This window comes from Terrapene carolina, unplaced genomic scaffold (genome assembly GCF_002925995.2).
Source record: "Terrapene carolina triunguis isolate 2854851 unplaced genomic scaffold, T_m_triunguis-2.0 Scaffold232, whole genome shotgun sequence".
Lineage (NCBI taxonomy): Eukaryota > Metazoa > Chordata > Testudines > Emydidae > Terrapene > Terrapene triunguis.
The window spans coordinates 10,683,266-10,702,272 of NW_020664583.1; the positions used below are offsets into that span (position 1 = coordinate 10,683,266).

The following is a 19,007-nucleotide window of genomic DNA, read 5'->3' on the forward strand; positions in this document are numbered from 1 at the left end:
CGTAGTCTGCGGACACCCAGGGGTCCACAGACCACAGCTTGAAAACCACTGTTCTATGGTAACGACAGCCTTTCTCGGACCTCTTAGCCATAGTCTGTGGACTCCAGGGACCCACAGGTGGAAAACCACTGCTCTAGTGGCATGATTTTGCTCCCTCTCTGACAACAGGAAAAAAGTCTCTGCTTTCTTCATGGTTTGAGAAAATTCCTTGCCACTGAGTCTCTCTCTAGCAGACCATGTTTTCCACCATCACTGCTCATGTTTTCTTCCTTCCCGCTTCTCCCATTGCACGTCATCTGAGAATCATGAGGAGGAGTATGGACAGCAGGGCGGGAGGGGGAACTTGGGGACCAGAGTTCCAATAGCTATAGATAGGGAGCGGTTCTGTGCTTCACTGATTTTTATTCCTTGGCCTTCTGGGTAGCTTCAGTTCTATCAACGTACGTTTTGGAATTCAAGCATCGTCAGGAGCGGACCATGGCGGTCGCAGCCATCTGGCCCTCGTGTTGGCAGCTCCAGCAGAAAGGCCAAGGATTGAGAGGACCTCAGAGACAGTGCTCACCTCCAACTTCTGGGATCCTCTTGCCAGGCTAGAAGACTATTCTGTTCTAGTCAGTTACTTATATGGCCCTGTGATGGGGCGTCTGCCCCATACTTCCCCTGATAGGGTTAAAACTCAGCCTGGAGGGCTGCAAGGAAACAGCCAATTAGGGCAGTGGCTGCAGCAAATTAGGGCGGCAGCTGGACCGGCCAGTCAGGACCCAGCCGGCCCACATAAAAGGAAGCTGCAGGCCAGAGCATATGGTCTGCTGCAGGAAGCCCAAGGGAGGCAACTGGCTTCCTAGAGGGCTGCAGAGACTAGCACCGTGAAGAGGACTACTAGGGCTTGCATTGCAGGCCTGAGGCCCTGGGAAGAGGGTGAAGGAGCCAGAGGCAGGAACTGAAGGTGCTGAGGCTGTGGGGAAGTAGCCCAGGGAATTGAGACAGACTGGTGGAGAAAGAAAGGAGGGGCAGCAGGAAGCTGTTGTTTACAGAGTCCTTGGGCTGGGACCCAGAGTAGTGGGCGGACCTGGGTCCCCTCCTCCTCACTTGCCGCTGAAGAAGTGGCCAGGCTATGGACTACCAAGCCGCTGCGAGGAGCGGCTAGAGTCTAGACTGTTGCGGAAGGAGTCCCCTGGAAGGGGGGAACCCGGATTGTGACACGGCCGGAGGGCTGTGCCACGAAGCAGAGGCAGTGAGACTGGAACTGCAGTGGGTCTGCAGGTGGAGATGAGCACGGGAGAGCCACCACCATCGGAGGGCACACCTGCTGACCAGAGCTAATTCCTGAAATGGTCAGCAGGAGGCACCAGTGTGGTGAGAGACCCCATGACAGGCCCTCATCAGTGCTGTATCTAAGTGTCTGACAGAAGTGTATTGAGAGATGTGGCTACCATCGGTTGTGCATGGTTCTTTCTTTCTCTCTTCTCCTCTCCAAGGATAAACTCTGTGTGTGGAGGGGTTAGTTTGTTTTTAAAAAACAAACGTAACGTACGATGGGGATGCAGCTGGAAGTGTTTGGAGGAGAAGTGCGCCATGCCGTGAAGTGGAGCATAGTGGAGGGTCTTCGTTCCTGGAGGAATGAGTTTGTTCCACAGTGTTGGACCAACCCCCAAGAAAGCGCCGTCTTCTGAGCAAAGCCCCATACCCCTTGCGGTGGACAGTTCCACTGCCGCTGAACGCAGGTAACACACAGTTCCATAGGCACCAACTCCATGGGTGCTCCGGGGCTGGAGCACCCACAGGGAAAAATTGGTGGGTGCTCTGCACCCACCAGCAGCTCCCCCCCCGGCCCAGCTCACCGCCGCCTCTGCTCCACCTCCACCTCCTCCCCTGAGCGCGCCGCTTCTCCCCCTAGCTCCCAGTGCTTCCTGCTGCGAAACGGCTGTTTCGCGGCAGCAAACGCTGGGAGGGAGGGGGGAGAAGGGGGAACACAGTGCACTTGGGGAAGAGGTGGGGCCAGGGCAGGGATTTGGGGAAGAAATCCAATAGGGGCAGGGAGGGGGCAGAGTTGGGGCGGGGACTTTGGGAAAGGGGTTGGAATGGGGGCAGGGGCGGGGCATGGGCGGGGCCGGGGGGGCGCGAGCACCCACTGGTGCTGGGAAAAGTTGGCACCTATGCTCAGTTCTGCATTTCTTGGTATCCAACACAAACAGTGCCATCCCGCAGCGTTCTCAGGCCCTACCAGAAATCAGCCCCTGGCTGAAGAGGAAGCTGGCTATAGATGTATCTAGGAGAGACTGAAGAGATGCTGGTATGAAGAGGGAAGTGCTTTGAGAATTACCCTCCTGAAGAATGTCTCAAGGGCATCTGCTCTCAGCTTGTTAGGTAGGTCACAGCCTTGGGGTCCTTTTGTACCCCTTAGTGCTATTGGATGATCAAATAATCATGGCAGCAAAGAATGCCCTCTTTCATCTGTGACGAGCCAGGAGACTCAGCCCTTCCTATTGGATTCAGGCCTGACCATGTGATCTGTGCATTTGTGACTTCCAAGCCTAATGAGTGCAACTCTTTGTGGCTAGGAATGAAGCCACACCCCCTGAAAAAGCTCCAGGTGGTGCAAATCACAGCAGCCTGGCTACTTAGCCCTACATGTCACTGCAAACACCTGGCCACCGTGCCTGGCCCCCATTGATTTCAGGTCCAGTTCAAACCATCTATGGGAGTGACCCAGGCTACCTCAGCGATCACCCTTACCTCCATGACCATGACTTCCCAGGACAGCCGCGTTCCGCCAGAACAATGGTCCTGCTGACCAATTGGCGAGGCTCATGAGCATGGGAGGTGGAACTCTGCTGGGGACTGGCCCTCTGCTGTGGGACTAGCCTGTGCATGAGATGAGAATGGGCTGGGGCATCATCACGCTTAATGCACAGCCCATTGCTGAGCTACCCGTCAGTGAGTTCTATGCGCACACACACACACACACACACACAAGAGTACAGGTCAGTCAAGTGATTTCTTCTACAGGTTGGAAAGGAAGCAAGAGAGGCAGATTGTTATTGTTTCTATTTTTAAATACACACTTGGGCAGAGATGCTATGGTGATGGCACCCCACTGCTACCCAGCTCCGCTAGCTAGCTAGCATGTTGCTGTTGTGCGATGTGGGCGCCTCCGCATGAGGGACTGGACTGAGACCTACAGCTCATTTCACACAGTTTGCAAAACAACCGGGGAAGGGCACAGTGTCCCAGCTGGCCTGGTGGTCCCTGTTGACCCTCTCATTCAGTAGCCAGCACTCTGGTTTCCTCTTCTGGAGTCTGCTCCAAGCAGGATTCTGCTCAGCTTAGCCTGCCCACCAGCTGGGAAGCGTTCAGATGATGGAGTGAGACAGACAAGCTTTTGGGTCTCTCAGATGGGGCCCAAGGAGTTTGATGGCTGTCCTCTGGGTGCCCATGAGCATGCGTGGGTCTAGTGCAATCTCCCCTGGGTCCAGAGAGGGACTGATAACCCTGTTGGCTGTTCCTGTTTTGAAGATGCTGCTGTGTGGCTCAGGCTGCAGCCTTTTACAGGGATCCTGCTTTATCTAGCGGAGAACTAGAGCTTTGGCAGGCTAGGCTATGATTGTATTAGGAGTCCTTTGCAGCTCTGATGACCCCCCCCCCCCCCAAATGTGTCCTGCATTAAACCCTCTGTCGGTGGCCATGGTTCTCATGGCTGAGGAGGATTACGCTGGCCTGGCTTCCCCAGCAAGAGTGTTGTGATCTAGGTTTGCTGAGCAGTTCTATGGGGGTGGTAGGAAGATCCCAGAAGAGAGGAAAGCTGGTGCAGTGGTTACAGCATGAGACTCGGGAGTCCATGGTCCACCAGCCTTCCTGCATGCAAGTCACAGGTCCTCTCTGCACCTCAATGTCGTCCTCCCAGCAGCGTGGGGAGGGTAAATACGATCCAGGTTGGAAGGTGCTTAGATACAGCGATGAAGGGCCAGAGAAGTACGGAAGGTAGAAGTAAACGGTTTGTTTTGTTTGGTTCCCTCGAGCGCGACTCCATAGCGAATACCTTGTTGTTTTTCCACACACAGATCTGGATGTTCGTCAATGGCCAGCGGCGGCGAAGCCTTCCTTGAGAAGGGGCAGCCTGGGCTTGTTGCAAAAGGCTGCTGTTGTGTTCACAGCTCAACCACTGACTCACCCTGAGGCCCTGGGGAAACCACAGGTGCTCCGTGCCTCAGTTTCCTCATCTGTTAACTGGGGGGGCGGGTAATAATACTTATGGGTAACTCTAATTCCGGTGTTTGTTTCTTTCTGAGTGCTTGACTTGGGAGCCTAACGGACGTTCTTTTCATGGCCATTTTCCCTCTCTCGTCCATAAATAGATTGAGTGGTTCTGCTCTTTGGTTAGTCACATTGGAGCACTGTTTCTTAGAGCCCTGCAGAGAGGGTTTGAGCTGATCATTTCTGTGGTATGGTTAATTTCTTTGTCAATAAAGCTGAGCCCCAAGAAAAGGGTGAGTTTGGACTCTGCGTAGTGTGTAGTCTGTGTCTGAGGCGAGGGCCAGTCAGGAAAGGTGCACACTCCTACGTGACTTTCCATGTAGGCCCGTCTGGCAGTCGGGGGGCAGGCAAAGCAACGAACCCACCCCTTCCATCCATCCATCTCTGCCATAAGAAGGCGAACACCCAATTGACTGCATTGGGAGTAGTGTCCACTTATGGTGAGCTGATTTGGGTCCATGTAGAGACCAAATCAGTATAAGCTCTGCTCACTGGGGCCCCCCTACCAAATGCCCAATTTGTGCAAGTGACATTACTTGGCCACTTAAACCCATTCTCCGACCAACATCCCCCAGGCGAGTAACATGTCCTGCCCTTTGTGTCTGGATTTGCCTGTTTAGGAAGTACTGAAAATATCTTTTCCCACATCCCCCAGGCCGATTTAATATGCCAACCAGTGGGTAAAATAAAGTAGGCCAGATAAGGCACTGTATGTAGCCGAGATGGCTGTGCTGGTTTTGGGCTGCAGCCCTGGGAACTTCAGGGGCTTGTTTAATATTCTGCCAGCAGATTCCTAAAAAGCCAGCGTGCACCGTGTGGTCCTCAGCTAGCAGGGTAGGAGAGGGCAGCCTGCTGCTGCCGCTCACTTGTTGACAGCAGCATGACTAGCCAGCATTGCTAGATAAGCAGCATTCGCTCATTGGGCCCTGTTTAATATTGTCCTAGCTGAGTTTGTCTGGCTCTTGCCCACAACTGCAGAGGGTTGAGAAGAGACTGTAACATTCATGCTCTGCTCATCTCTGTTGCTTTCCATCCGAAGATCTCAAAGCACTCTGCAGGCGTTAAGGTTCACAAGAAGGGAGGGCGGTAAAAGGGGAAAACTGAGGCACAGAACAGCTAAGTGACTTGCTGAGGCATCATTGGTAGCACTGGGAATAGAATCCAGGCCTCTTAATTCTGAGTCCTCTGCTTTCGACGAGAGGTAGAACTGCAATCCCATTCCATATTCGGAGAGAGTAACGTGGTCTGACATAGGACCAGTAGCTGGGCTCTCCTGAGTTCTGATTCTGGCTCTGACCCCCAGCCACCAAGAGGGTGAGTGTCAGTCACTCCCCCTCTTGGCCTTGTTTTCCTCATCTGTGAAATGGGGATCCTGCTCCCCTGGCACAAGGTGGCGGGCATTTGTTTGTCTGTGTTTGTGAAGTGTGGGGTGGGGGGAAGCTGACTCACAGGTTATCAACTTCCCGGAGGAGATACAAAAACTAATAAACTGTATCTTCTAATTGGCCCAGCTCCACAGGGACATGTTCTCAGTGTGTCCCACCTTTACCCAATAGAGGGCTGCATTTCCAACTCATTTACATCTGTTTTACATAAAATTTACATAAAATGAATGCACACTCCCTACTATTTGTCTGTGTTTGTCTCTTCCTTGTTTGATGAATAGATTATTGTTTGTGGGTCAAATTCATCGGCAGTTAGATTAGCTGACCAGCTTTGTCCTCGCCCTGCTCTTAAGGGTGCAGCTTGCCAACATCCCAGGTAGCTGCCCCCCAATTTCCTCTAGGTGTGTTATTCCTGTCCTGTGGGGGTGACTTCAGTACCTGGTGAATTAACAGGCTGCAGGGTTTCCAGGGCACCTACCTGTCCCTGGCAGGTGGATGTGGAACCTTATTAAAATCTTAGCCTGGACCCTTCTCAGCCTTCGTTCGTTCATTTCTTTAGGTGCCACCTGAGAAATGCCGCTACATTGTGGGCTGCATCCTGAGTGAGGGGGAGGAGAAGCCGTCCGAGGAGCTGATCCGACTCTTCCAGAAGTTTAGCTTCAAGATCTTCTCCTTCCCGGCTCCCAGCCATGTGGTCATGGCAACCTTCCCATTCACCACACCCTTCTCCATCCAGCTGGCGGTGAACCGTGTCCACCCGGCCCTCGACACTTACATCAAGGTAAGCAACCATTCCGTGCAGAATGTGTCAGTTTCCTAGTGCACCAATAAATGCCCTCTCCTGCCATTGGCTGTTGTGGATGCAGCTGGTAATTTACCCATAATAACTTCCTCTCACTCAGTCATGTGGCCTCAAGTCCTCTCTTGCTGTTAACCTATTGTATCTGCAACAGCCATCTTGTAATAATTTACTAGTTTTCTCCCCATTCAGACATATTGATTAGTTGGTTTCCTGCTAAAAGCACTGCCCTGTGGTTAGGAGTCTATCAGGTAAGTGGTGGTTCCATGTATCATAACTAGACCTATGCATCTGCCTCTCCATTTCAATTCCCTCCTTCCTGTGCAGTGGAGGGAGCTGCAGTGCAAATCTCGTTACTCCAGTGGGGCTAGGTAGAGATCTCTAGCTGGTTTAGGGTTTAATGAGTAGTTTGGCTTAGAGTGTACTAGAAATATTTCTCCAATCTGGGAATGCCCTGCTCTGTGTGTATATGTGGCAGGGCTCTATAAGCCACTAATGCCCAGCATGTCGTTTGTGGAATTATTTTAGGTTCAGCTCATTCTTTCTCTGGGAGGTGGTTGTCACTATGGAGAACAGCTCCATCAATGACCGTTTAGCCAGGATGGGCAGGGATGCAATCCCATGCTCTGGGTGTCCCTAGCCTCTGATTGCCAGAAGCTGGGAGTGGATGACGGGATGGATCACACAATAATTGCCCTGTTCTGTTGATTCCCTCTGAAGCACCTGCTATTGGCCACTGTCGGTAGACAGGATACTGGGTTAGATGGACCATTGGTCTGACCCAGTATGGCCGTTCCTATGTTCTTCTTACTACAACCTCCTGGGTTAGGGTGGTGTGCTGGATATGGGTGTTTGTGTATCCCTTTATCCCAGGTCTTCTGGGTATCTCCTACTCATTACATTTTCTTTCATATCTCCCTGCCAAGCTGTTTTGTCAAATCTCCCCACCTGAGGCTCCCAGCTTCATCCTCCTTTTTTATCCAAGTCCTAGACTTCCTCCCCTAAAGCCTCTTTGTAGCTGTCAGCTGAAGACTCTTCCCCTCTCTGCACTTTGCCAAGGCTGTTTCTTTCAGTGGGCGAGTTCCATTGCAGGCTGCTCCCTTGAAGTTTTAGACTTCTCTGGGTTCCAGCGTTCCCCCATCCAGGGAGCACCCATCTCAGACATGGGAGCAGATCTGTGTGGATCTGCATGGGAGCAGAGCTGCGTGGAGAGGGACCTTGCATCTGGCAAGGAAAATATTTTCAGGAAGTAAGTCTCAGCCTACCCTGCAGAGCTCTGAGTGCAGGCCCCTGGGACGCTGAGCCTGCAGAGTGGAAACATTCAGGAATTTTCATATTTAAATTTTGTTTTGAATGGGCTACTCACTGATAGGACTGGCTAGAAACAGAGTGATTCCATGCAAGAGTGCACACCTGGGGCGCTGGGTCTGTGTCTCGGTCCCGACTTGCAGCATCCCCTCTCTTCCATTCCTGTGGCATCTCAACTTTAACCTGCACCTTCCTAGCTATTTCAGACCTGAGCGTGAGGCGGTAGGACCCTGCAGGTAGATGCAGGGCTATTCTGCTGACTCTCGCTGGCTGCTAGAGCTAGACCTGTTGGGCCACCTTAAGTCCAATCAAGGTGTATAAAAGGATGTGTGTATTTCTGACTGGAGAGAGAACTGGGGTCTGGGCTGGTAGGGGCCCTGCCCAGAAGCCCCCAGGAACACCCAAGCTGGGAGAGAAATTTAGGCTGAGTTTTGTTTTGTTATTTAACACAACAATGGAGGCAAAACCCAGGAGGGGTGAGTTGGGATTATCCCCAGTGTGTATATACTTGATAAGCACAGGGTGGGGACTCCGCCAGGGTACAGGCCTCTCTTGAACAGAGATGGTTTGTCGTGGCTAATTACGTTGGTGGCATAGTGATGTGGACAAATGGAGATGCCAAGGGAAGCACCAGCCTCCTTTGAATGTGGGGGGCCTGCACCAGGGTTTGAAGCTGGGTCCGGAGGGGGGAGACGCCAGCGCACTCGCCTTGCTGTAGCACCTACCCATTGAATGCCAACATTTTCATCCGTTCATATGGAAGCAACTATTTATAAACCTCCAGTTCCTGGCGCAAATCCCAGCCCTGTTGGAAACAGAAATATCTTCCTCCTACTTTGTGCCACAGGATGCTGCCCCAGCCAGTGTACACCCAGTGGGTCATGAGAACCAGCCTCTTCTCTTCTGTCCTTGGGCAGATTCCAGTGAGGGCCAGCAGGGGGTGCACTATTCAGGCCCTGAAGGATGCGCTGTGGAGGGTGGCAGGGAATCAGGAGAACAGAACACCTGTGCCATTCCCAGTTCTCTGCCCTCTTCCTGTTCTTGTAGCTCAGCCTTCTTGGTAGCTCCTGTTGGAAATGTTCTTGCCTGCATATTTATATCTGCCTCTGGAAATTTCCACTACATGCATCTGACAAAGTGGGTATTCACCCACGAAAGCTTATGCTCCAATACGTCTGTTAGTCTATAAGGTGCCACAGAACTCTTTGTCCCCTGTTGGAAATGCCCACCTGGGCTGCACATAACAGGGGAGGAGGTGGGTTACTTGGGGCCGGGGGTAGCAGTGCCATGGGACCGTACCATGAGACAGTTCCCCTGAGTGACTCTGCCAGCCCTTGGGCAGGTTGTCGAGATGACAAGGGGGGGTGGTGGTGGCTGGGAGAGCATCAGGTTTGTTAAAACAGTGCTTTGTGGTGCAGAGATGACGTTTTCTTGCTCCAGGAAAGGTCCTGGAGAGCGCATCTGTCACACAAGAGATGAAATCATTAGAGCTAAAAAGAGCCACAGATTGTGCTGGGAACACCTGGCAGCTTTTTAATGAGAGCTGCCTTTCTGTTTAAAAAAAATCCAACATCTAGGGATCTTGGGCATTCAAACCAAATAGAGAATAGGAGCTTGTCCTAGACTAAAACTGTTGCCTTTGAATCGGCAAGGCGGGACTGTCTGTGTTCAGGAGAATATCCCCCAACTCACATGTGTTCTTAGCGCCACTGGAGCATGTCCCGGTCAGGATCTGAAGCCGGGAGCGGTAGTTGAGATGGGTTTTGTGTCTCAGCCCCCTACTCTGGGACTGTCAGGGATGGGAATCGGTCATCCTCTCTTGGAGAACTGGAGAGGCAGGTCACATCCGGGGTTGTCCTGGCACCTGATCATGAGCCATTGGCCAGGATCAAACCCTGCTTCATTTGTAGGAGAATCTAAGATCAGCCTGAGCCTGTTCCACCCCCAGTTTGGAGCAGGGGTATGTGGCACTTTTCATCTGTAGATCTCTAAGCACTATCTAGAAGCCCACCCTTCTAAAAGCATGTACCCACCATTATCCTTGGTATGCTGATGGGGGCGGGGGGATCCGAGGCCAAGTTTACAGTGGCAGAGGTAGGAATAGAACCCAGGAGTCCTGACTCCCACTCTCCTGTTCTAGCCGCTAGGCCGAAGATGGAGGGCTGGGGTGGGGAACACGAGGGGATTCGTTGGCCCTCGAGGGTACATCTCAGGATAAAACAGGTATGTGTGGTGCTTTGCTGTGAGTTCTCTCCCAGTAACCACCACACCTATTCATGGCTTTCTGCGGGTGAGCCCAGATTTTTTGCACTCGGCAAAAGTGGCTCATGCTGGGTCTCTGTTGTCTGGATGCCCCCATGCCAGTGGGACTGAGAAGTGGTTACAGTGGCAAGGGCTTACGCTGGTGGTGCCCTAGGAGGATGTGATGCTAGGAGCCGTTCTGAAATCTCCTCCAGCCTCAACTGTTTCCACGCTCATGGGCGAGGGCTCTATGACTGTAACAGTGGCTAGACCCAGGCATGGTATAAGCAAAAACTCTGCCAGCTTCTGTAGGCAATTGTCCCAATGCCTGTGACTTCCAACCTGCAGACCCCCGCCCCCCCCCCCACTATTTCAGTTCTGACTGTGCCAGTGTCTCTTCCTCCTGACCTGTGGCCCCTGCTATTCCAGTCCTGGGCTTCCCACAACCCTGGGAGCCTCACACATCCCTGCCAATGCACCATGATCCTGACCTGCAGCCCCTTGCTGTTCCAGCCCTAGGTTCCCCACAGCTCTGCCAATGCCCTCAGTCCTGACTTGCAGCCCCCCCCCCCCACTATTTCAGCCCTGATCCCCCCGCCAGTGCCCCTCAGTCCTGACCTGCAGCCCCGGGGCTTGTGTTGAGCAGAGACCGTTGTCCTTGTAAACCGTGTGGTTGTTTGATGTGAACAGGGACTAGGAAGTGGGCTTGTCACCAGTCAGCTCCTTTTCGCTTGTCACCTCACCCAGGTTTGCTCCTGAGCCTTCAGAGATGTCAGGCTCTTGCCTTCTTCCTCCCCCGTATGGCGAGCCCCCTCGTTTTGTTCCCTTTCCCAAGCTGTAGGAAGCGTCTGGCTTCGGAGGCCGGGGGAAGTCAGAGTTTCCCTCCAGGTGCTTTTCCTGAAATCTGAGGTGCGCCAACACTGGCACTTCAGTGGCATCTGCTCCCCCGACACCTGTTGGCGAGGCAGGGGGAAAAAATCAAGCAAGAAACTTTCATGCAAACAGGTGACCTGTGCACCATTTCTGAGGGAAATTTGCGTTGCCATGGAGACAGCTTCTCCAAAGAGCTCCCAGCCCCGCCACTTCCCTTGAAGAGCCCAAGGCGCGGGCGAGAGAGTTTGGCAATGTCAGGTTTGAAAAGATTCTTTTAATGAGAGTCGGAGGGCAGGCGTGCTGAGCGCAGGAGACCCTCTCTCTGCTGCGCCGTCCCCGCGGGAGCTGCAGAGCCGGAGAATGGGATTAGCAGAGAGAAGAGGCATCAAAGGGCTGAAATGCAGCCTCCGCTGGCTTTCAGGAGAGAAGGCATTAGTGCAAACAGATCGGAGCCCTTCAGAGGGGAGGCCAACTTAGCAGCCCAGTAATGAGGAGAAGGAGCCGGGAGAGGAGGGGTGGGAGACGGGAGAGAGATGAGGTGGAGCCGAAGAGACGGAGGGAAGCAGGAGGCGAGGGGGGGAGTGGGACTGATGGGGAGAGTGGGGGGCAGGAGAGGTGAGGAATGCAGGCGTTGGCCATAGTGAGTGTGAGGTTTCCTGGGAGTGCCCAGGGCTGGGATGCCCCTCACCACCACCCGCCCTTAGCTTGTGGAAGCCTTGTCTGAGCTTGCCGTGGGTCAGCTCCCCAACCCCCTGGACAATGCAAGCCCTCTCGGCCATGCAGGCCCTGCTGGCACTCTGCAGGTGGGCAGTTGGCACACCCCAACCCTCAAGCCCCCTGAGCATCTCCCAGGAGCAGTGGTCCCCAAACTTTTGAGGGTCATGCCCCCCTTACTGCTGTCTGTGCCCCCTACCCCCGGGGCTGGGAGCAGGGCTGCTACTGCAGACAGGGGTAAGGGGGCCACAGATGGGGTGGGGGCTGGGACTGGGAGAGGGGCCGGAGCTGCGGTGGGGGAGGGAGCTGAGCCATAGCCGGGCTGTGGGGGGGCCGGCAGCCAGGCCCATGGCCAGGTGTGGCTCCGCTCCCAGCCACGCCCCCAGCCTTGGCCCTGGGCCTGGAATGGAGCTGCAGCCAGCAACCGAGTCTGGGAGCGGGACTGGGAGCTAGGGGTGTGGCTGTGGACGGGACTGGAGCAGAGCTGGGGGTGGGAAGGGGCTGGGTGGTGCTCCCTCCCGTGCCTTGTGGTGGCTTGCCTGGTCCCTGCTGCACCTTCTTCCCCAAAGGTTCCTCTGTGCCCCCCTAGTGGGGCATGCACCACAGTTTGGAGACCTCTGCCCTGGAGTGTCCAGCCCCTGCTCCACTGGACGTTCGCAGTGTTCATGGGTTCGTTGCTTAGAATCATAGGATCAAAGAATATTAGGGTTGGAAGAGACCTCAGGAGGTCATCTAGTCCAATCCCCTGCTCAAAGCAGGACCAACACCAACTAAATCATCCCAGCCAAGGCTTTGTCAATCCGGGCCTTAAAAACCTCTAAGGATGGAGATTCCACCACCTCCCTAGGTAACCCATTCCAGTGCTTCACCACCCTCCTAGTGAAATAGTGTTTCCTAATATCCAACCTAGACCTCCCCCACTGCAACTTGAGACCATTGCTTCTTGTTCTGTCATCTACCACCATTGAGAACAGCCGAGCTCTACCCTCTTTGGAACTCCCTTCAGGTAGTTGAAGGCTGTTATCAAATTCCCCCTCACTCTTCTCTTCTGCAGACTAAATAACCCCAGTTCCCTCAGCCTCTCCTTGTAAGAAACGGTACAGCCCAGCGTACCAGTTCCCCCTCAGATGGCCCCTCTGCTGAACGTCCAGCACTGAGATGTGCTTATAGTGAAATCAAGTGTTAGTTCATTTATCAAAGCAGAGAGGTTCATGTCGGAGCAAGTAGAAGTGGTGGAGACCGTTACATATAAAATAAAATCACAACACGCATTCTACAGCCTAGCTATTCCCATGTCTTGTAGAGTAGTGTTCACCCCAAATCCTTGCAGCACTTTACAGTCAGGCTGGCTGTGACCCTCCTTTCGTGAGCCAAGGATTCAGTTTATTCTTTTGCACTCCAAGACAGACCCAAACAGTCCTTGGTCCTTGTTCCTAAACAAGACACACCCGCCTGCTGTTTGTTTCATCCTGTCGATTTCTTCTCCCGTAGATTTTGCAGTGTATTAATTTGCACCTGGCTCAGTATGCAGCTAGATCTGCAATACATAAATGGCCCGACAGGGAGATAGGTGTCTGTTACCTACTGTCTGAATGGAACATCTCCGAGGTGTGTCACCTTCTAGTGACCTGCCTCAACTCCTAGGGCTTAAGAACATAATTATCAGGATAGATACAGAATGTCTTCAGTATGACCTGTATGTCCATTTCCCAGTGATTATGACAACCAGTGGGCTACTGGCTCTTGCTAGAGTCCTCACCTGCCACCTTCAACCCAAGGGATCCCTGTAAAGCCCTGTGCACCTCTTGTTCCAGGGGACCCTGGGTCATGGTGAGGCAGCGTGCAGGAGCGGAGGTGGTGACGCTGGGTGAGAAAACTCGAGGGGGCGAGGAGTGTGAGAGGATACGAAGGGGTGGGGATGAGTCCAGGCTCCCACGGTGAAGCCGTATCCAGGGATGAAAGAAGGACTAAGGCAGAGATTGCGAAGTGGAACTTGTGAGAGCAGGGAGGGAGCCCAGGCAGCAAGGGGAAGAGAGACGGAGAGGGGCACTCATAGCCTCCCCTTCCCTGGCGAGGCCATGTCTAGTGCAGCTGGGAGGCCATGTTGAGTTGGTCAGTGCTCGGATTTGCCTGGGAATCGTCAGAAAGCTTGCAAATACCCAATAACGTGGCGTCCTGGGACTGTAGCCCTCTTGCAGATATGATGGCTTAGAGCTGTCAGTGCAGTCCTGGGTATGATCACAGCAGCCCCCATTCCCATCACTCCAGTGGGAGCTACCTCCAAGGAGGTGGGTGTGCTTTTTATCAGTCACGATGCCTGGCTCGGTCCCTGGGCACCCACTGAAGCACGGCCATCTCTAGGGTGGGGTGTGGCTACACTGCACCTTGCAACAGTTTCCGTTAGTCTAGCCTCATTAATATAATTGCTGTGTCTGGAGGGTGGGTGTGCAGAAAACTCCTCAGAAGGTCGGCAGAGACCCAGCGGGACCCATTTCCTGTAGGCAGAGACCAAGCAGAACTTGCTTCAGATAAAGCTGCGAGGAATCAAACCAAGGTTCCATGGTGAGGGCGAGTGTTTGAACCCTGGCACCATCTCTCCTCCTGGCAGTTCTGTCTCGGCACCCTGTACCCAGGGATGGCACATCCCCCATGCATTCAGCACTTTGACTGTAACGGCGCGTGACAGCCATGGAGATCGGGAGGAAAGGGACAAAGACCACTTGGGGCCAGTTTTGGGAGAAGCAGGGATGTGAGGAAATCCTTTCCACTGGACTGCAGCATCCAGTTGCGTGTCATATCCCTGGCCTGAATCATCTTTAAGGTAGCCATGTTTCCCTGTGAACAGCTGCAGCCACTTGCTTGAGTATTTTGCCACCTGCATCTTCAATAGCACCATCACTTAGCATCTCTTAGTGCTGTCCATCCAAAGAGCATCTTAAGAAGTGGATGGGTTACACCTCACAACACCTCTCCCTCCTGCAAGGTGGGTATTATCTTCATTTTACAGATGAGAAAACTGAGGGGCAGAGATGTGAAATGCCATGCCCATGGCTGCACAGTGGCAGTGGCAGAGCTATGAACAGACCCCAGGAGTCCTGACTCCCATCCCTCTGCTCTAACTATTAGCAGCACTGCCTCATCTATAGTTCTCTTGGTCTTCAGAAACGGACTCCCAAGTGCACACAGGCTCATCAAATGGGATCCTCCCTGTATGCTGCCACTGCTGCACTATACTCCATGTAGCCATTGATGCAGCATGCAGGGCTGGGCCCAGCAGAGCGAGGGTTAATGCAGCGCAAGATGCACAGATGCTGTGACGACGTCTAGGTGGCCCGGGGGATGTGAGAGTCGGAGAGTGGGATGTGCTGATCCTGGCGGCTCTGGCACGCTTGTGCTCTCTTCTCTTCCCAGCTGCCAAGTCCCCACAGTAACAGGTCACAGAATGCAAATGAGAGCTCCTCTGAAGACACTCTCCCAGGGCGAGCATTTCTAATGGCACTCCGAGCAGGTTATTAAACTGTAACCTCCTGCCATTTCAGGGAGCGTTGATTCCTGGCATGGGTTTAATTAGCCCTCCGTGGCAGTCTGCGCGGGGCTGTGGGCTGGGCACACAAGTGTCTCCCCAAATTCAAACTTGCCATTTGAAGGTCTGGAGGCCCCGCAGCTTCTGCCCCTGCGGCTCCTCAGGCAGCCTGCGAGGTGTTTAATTGCATCCTTGCAGGGAAGTCCATCTGGTTTGGACAGCTCTCAGCTGGGAATGCCCTAGTTTCCAGCCACTTTTGCGTGGACAGGTGTCCCCGTTACAGCAGTTGGCTCGAGCTGGCCCCATTTGTTGCAAGTCTCACCACAGAATCTAGGCTGGTATGGGCCATAGAACTTGTGCTCCTTCCAGGTCAGGAGTGAGTCATAGAGTTTAAGGCCAGAAGAGACCACCAGATCATCTAGTATTGCAGGCCACCAACCCCACCCATCCCCGGCACTCCAAGCCCAACAAACACAATTAGACCCAAGTACTACAGTCCTCGGGAGACTGAACTGTTGTGTGCCACAGGCAGAGACCAAGAGAGACCGAGGTGCACCTGTGCGCCAGGCCCATGTGATAGCAGGGAATTGATTAAGCGAGGCACATTGGTGAATTGGGGTAGGAGATGCTCATGCTGTGGGTACATAAGGCTTTAGTCTCCCAGAGCTGCTGATCTTGCACCTTTCCACATAGCCCTGGTCTGGAGCTCAGAGCACCACCTCCTGAGCCTGTCTCTGCCACTGGTATAACGCTTTGGGATAAAAATCCCAAAAGCACCGAAGTCCCATTTTCATAAATGACTCAGAACCCTTAGTCCCATTGACTGTCCGTGAGACTGAGGCTTCTAAGTGAGACTTTTGAAACTGGCTTTTGGGCTCTTAAATTATTTAGGCCTTTTTGAAAACGTTACCCTTGAATTCCAGTGAAATCCACTGCAGATTCCCCTTCACTCCCATTGTAACACATTCACTGCCCAGGTAAGTGGAGTGAGAATGTGCTGTACCCAACAGGCACCCCGGGTACAATGAATCCATGCTAGAATACCACATTTGGGTCCATGCGTTTCTTAGTAGCAAGGTGGATTGATTTAAATCAAGGTGATTTAAATCACCGAGCGAAAAGCCTTGATTTAAATCATTGATTTGAATCCACTTTTCCATTTGTGCTTCAGTTAGTTTGTAAAGAAAGGTGCATTCTCATTGCTTAATATAACCATTGAACCATGTTGATTTATAACTAAATAGAACCTCTGCACTAGATTTGGTACATCTTTTTCCTACCTAGAAGGGTACACTATAGCTATATACAGTTATTTATGAAATTATATAGCTTAATATTTTCAGAGTCTTATTAATTACTTGCATATTTTTAGTATGTTAAAATGACTGATATATTGCTTCTCTACTAGATAATTAACATTTTGCTGATGATTTGTTTAAAGTTGCATTAGGGTGGTAAACTGGAATTTAATTAAACACACACAACAGCATATAAAATATATTTTTATTAAACAAAACAAACCTTTAATATAGTACCTGGCCTCTTGTGCCATATTTATAAAGCTTGACCTCAAAAGCTAGATTTCCCCCCATTCCCCCAATTCTTTCTTTATATAGAAAAGCAGCCTTTAACTCAAAGTTTTTGCTAGAGGCTCATGAATTCGGCATATTTTAAATAAAAATGTTTTAAGAGATTCTGATAAGTTTAATCCTGAACATATTTTGTGTTCACTTCAGATTTCATTTTAAACAGATTTATTTTTAAAAAGAAAAATCATTAATTTAAATAACAAAATCAAAACAATCTAATTTAAATAAAAAATCATTGATTTTTGTCCACCCTGCTTAATAGCAAGGTGTATGTGGCTTACATAACAAATCCACCTCCATCTGAATCCAAGGGGTTGGTATTGTTTGAGAGGCTATTCTGAGACTCTTTTAAAGGTTGTTTGAGGGTCACCTGGGGTTTTCTGGGGTTCACAGTGAATAGCGGAACATGCTGGTTGTGTCGTCTTGGTGACGGTGACCGTCATGTGGCAGAACATGAGAAATGCAGAGAGAAATTCTCTTTTGTCTAGGAAGCTGATTCAGGAATTTGGTGGCATGGAGTCAAATTTTGCCCTGGTGTAAGCGGGTGGAGTGCCTATTGATTTCATTCATAGTGCTGGATCCTAGCAGGGCTGAACTTGAACTTTAGCCAAATTGGACCACCCCTTTTGGGTTTGTAAGATTGAGCTGTGATTCTGGTGTGAGCAGGGTGTCAGCCCTTCTGCTGCAGGCATTGGATGCGGCTGGAAAGCACTCACACAAAAATGGCTGATAACTAAACCGGCCTGGCCTGAATCCCTACGATAGTTAAGGAATAGGCTTGTTCCAGATGCTAGAGCTGAGGTGGGCAAACTTTTGGCCTGAGGGCCACATCTGGGTATGGAAATTGTATGATGGGCCATGAATGCTCACGGAATTGGGGGTTGGGGTGTGGGAGGGGATGAGAGCTCCAGCTGAGGGTGCGGGCTCTGGGCTGGGGCCAGAAATGAGGAGTTCAGGGTGCAGGAGGGGGCTCTGGGTTGGGGCAGCAGGTTGGGGTGTGTGGGGAGGGTGGGGGCTCCAGCTGGGGGTGCGGGCTCTGGGGTGGGGATGAGAAGTTGGGAGTGCAGGAGGGTACTTTGGGCTGGGACTGAGGGGTTCAGAGGGTGGGAGGGGGATCAGGGCTGGGGGTCAGGGGTGCAAGCTCTGGGTGGCGCTTATCTCAAGCAGCTCCCGGAAGCAGTAGCGTGTCTCTCCTCTGGCTCCTATGCAGAGGAGTGGCCAGGTGGCTCTGCATGCTGCCCCGTCCACAGGCGCTGCCCCTGTAGCTCCCATTGGCTGCGGTTCCTGGCCAATGGGAGCTGCGGGGGCAAAACTTGGGGCGGGGGCAACATGCGGAGCCCCCTGGCTGCCCCTACGCATAGGAGCTGGAGAGGGGACATGCCTCTGCTTCCAGGAGCTGTGTGGAGCAAGCCCCAGACCCCGCTCCCCAGCGGGAGCTCGAGGGCTGGATTAAAACATCTGGAGGGCTGGATGTAGCCCCTGGGCCGTAGTTTGCCCACCCCTGTGCTACAGCATCAGTCTCTAGTTTTGTTTACACTCGCTTCACCAATGGGCTCTAGGGTCTCTCCCCTAAACTGAACCAGCGGCACTCTCTTGGGGCTGTGCAGAAATCCGTGTCTCTTTAGCAGAGGAGAATGATGGGCTTGTGGCTACAGTGCCTTACCCAGAGATCTGGATCTGCCAGAGACCTTGGGTAGATCATTTAACTTCTCAGGGCTCTAATTGCCCTATCTGCAGAATGGGACTAATATTTCCCTGCCTCAGAGGAGAGGCGGTCGGGATTTTCTGCTGAAAAGTTTTTTCTTTGGAAAATGCCGGCTCATCGAAACCAGTGAGGACCGAAAACAAATGTTGAAACCTCAGCATTGTTCATGAAGCAAATTGCTAGCCTCACAACCAGCCCTAGTTGTGCAGCTCCGTTCCTTACTGGTTTGAAAGCTCTTGGAGGTCCTTGGCTGTAGGGTGCTGGAAAAGCACAAAGCTTTGCGAACATGTAAAGTTCCTTGCTAACCAAGTGACCCTTGTTTTAGGCCCAAATATACTTCTCTGCAGTTCTTCCAAAGCCAGTTCTGTTACCAAAGTGTAGTGTAGGATGTCTAGGAAGGACTGGGGTACTTGTCCCCCCCAGTGCCTGTGATTAAACCCCCTATAGTCAATAAAGAATCTTCATGCATCAATACAGGCTGGGAAAAAAGCCCTTGAGAGTAGAAGAGGATTTGACTTGTCTGACGAGGCATCGATAGCAGAGATGAGACCAGTACTGACAGCATCATGGGCTGTCAGACCCAGGGTTGGGAATTAGCATAGAGATGTGGACCCCA

General features: G+C 52.3%; 1 protein-coding gene across 2 annotated transcripts in view; it reads left to right on the forward strand.

Moving 5' to 3' along the window:
* The window catches only part of TEX264 (testis expressed 264, ER-phagy receptor), a 130,464-nt gene that overhangs the window by 15,877 nt on the left and 95,580 nt on the right, over positions 1-19,007 (forward strand). For both annotated transcript variants that reach the window (XM_024205705.2, XM_024205706.2), the window contains exon 4: positions 6,199-6,420. In XM_024205705.2, coding sequence (XP_024061473.2) covers positions 6,199-6,420 — 222 coding nt within the window. The remainder of the gene's footprint in view (positions 1-6,198; positions 6,421-19,007) is intronic.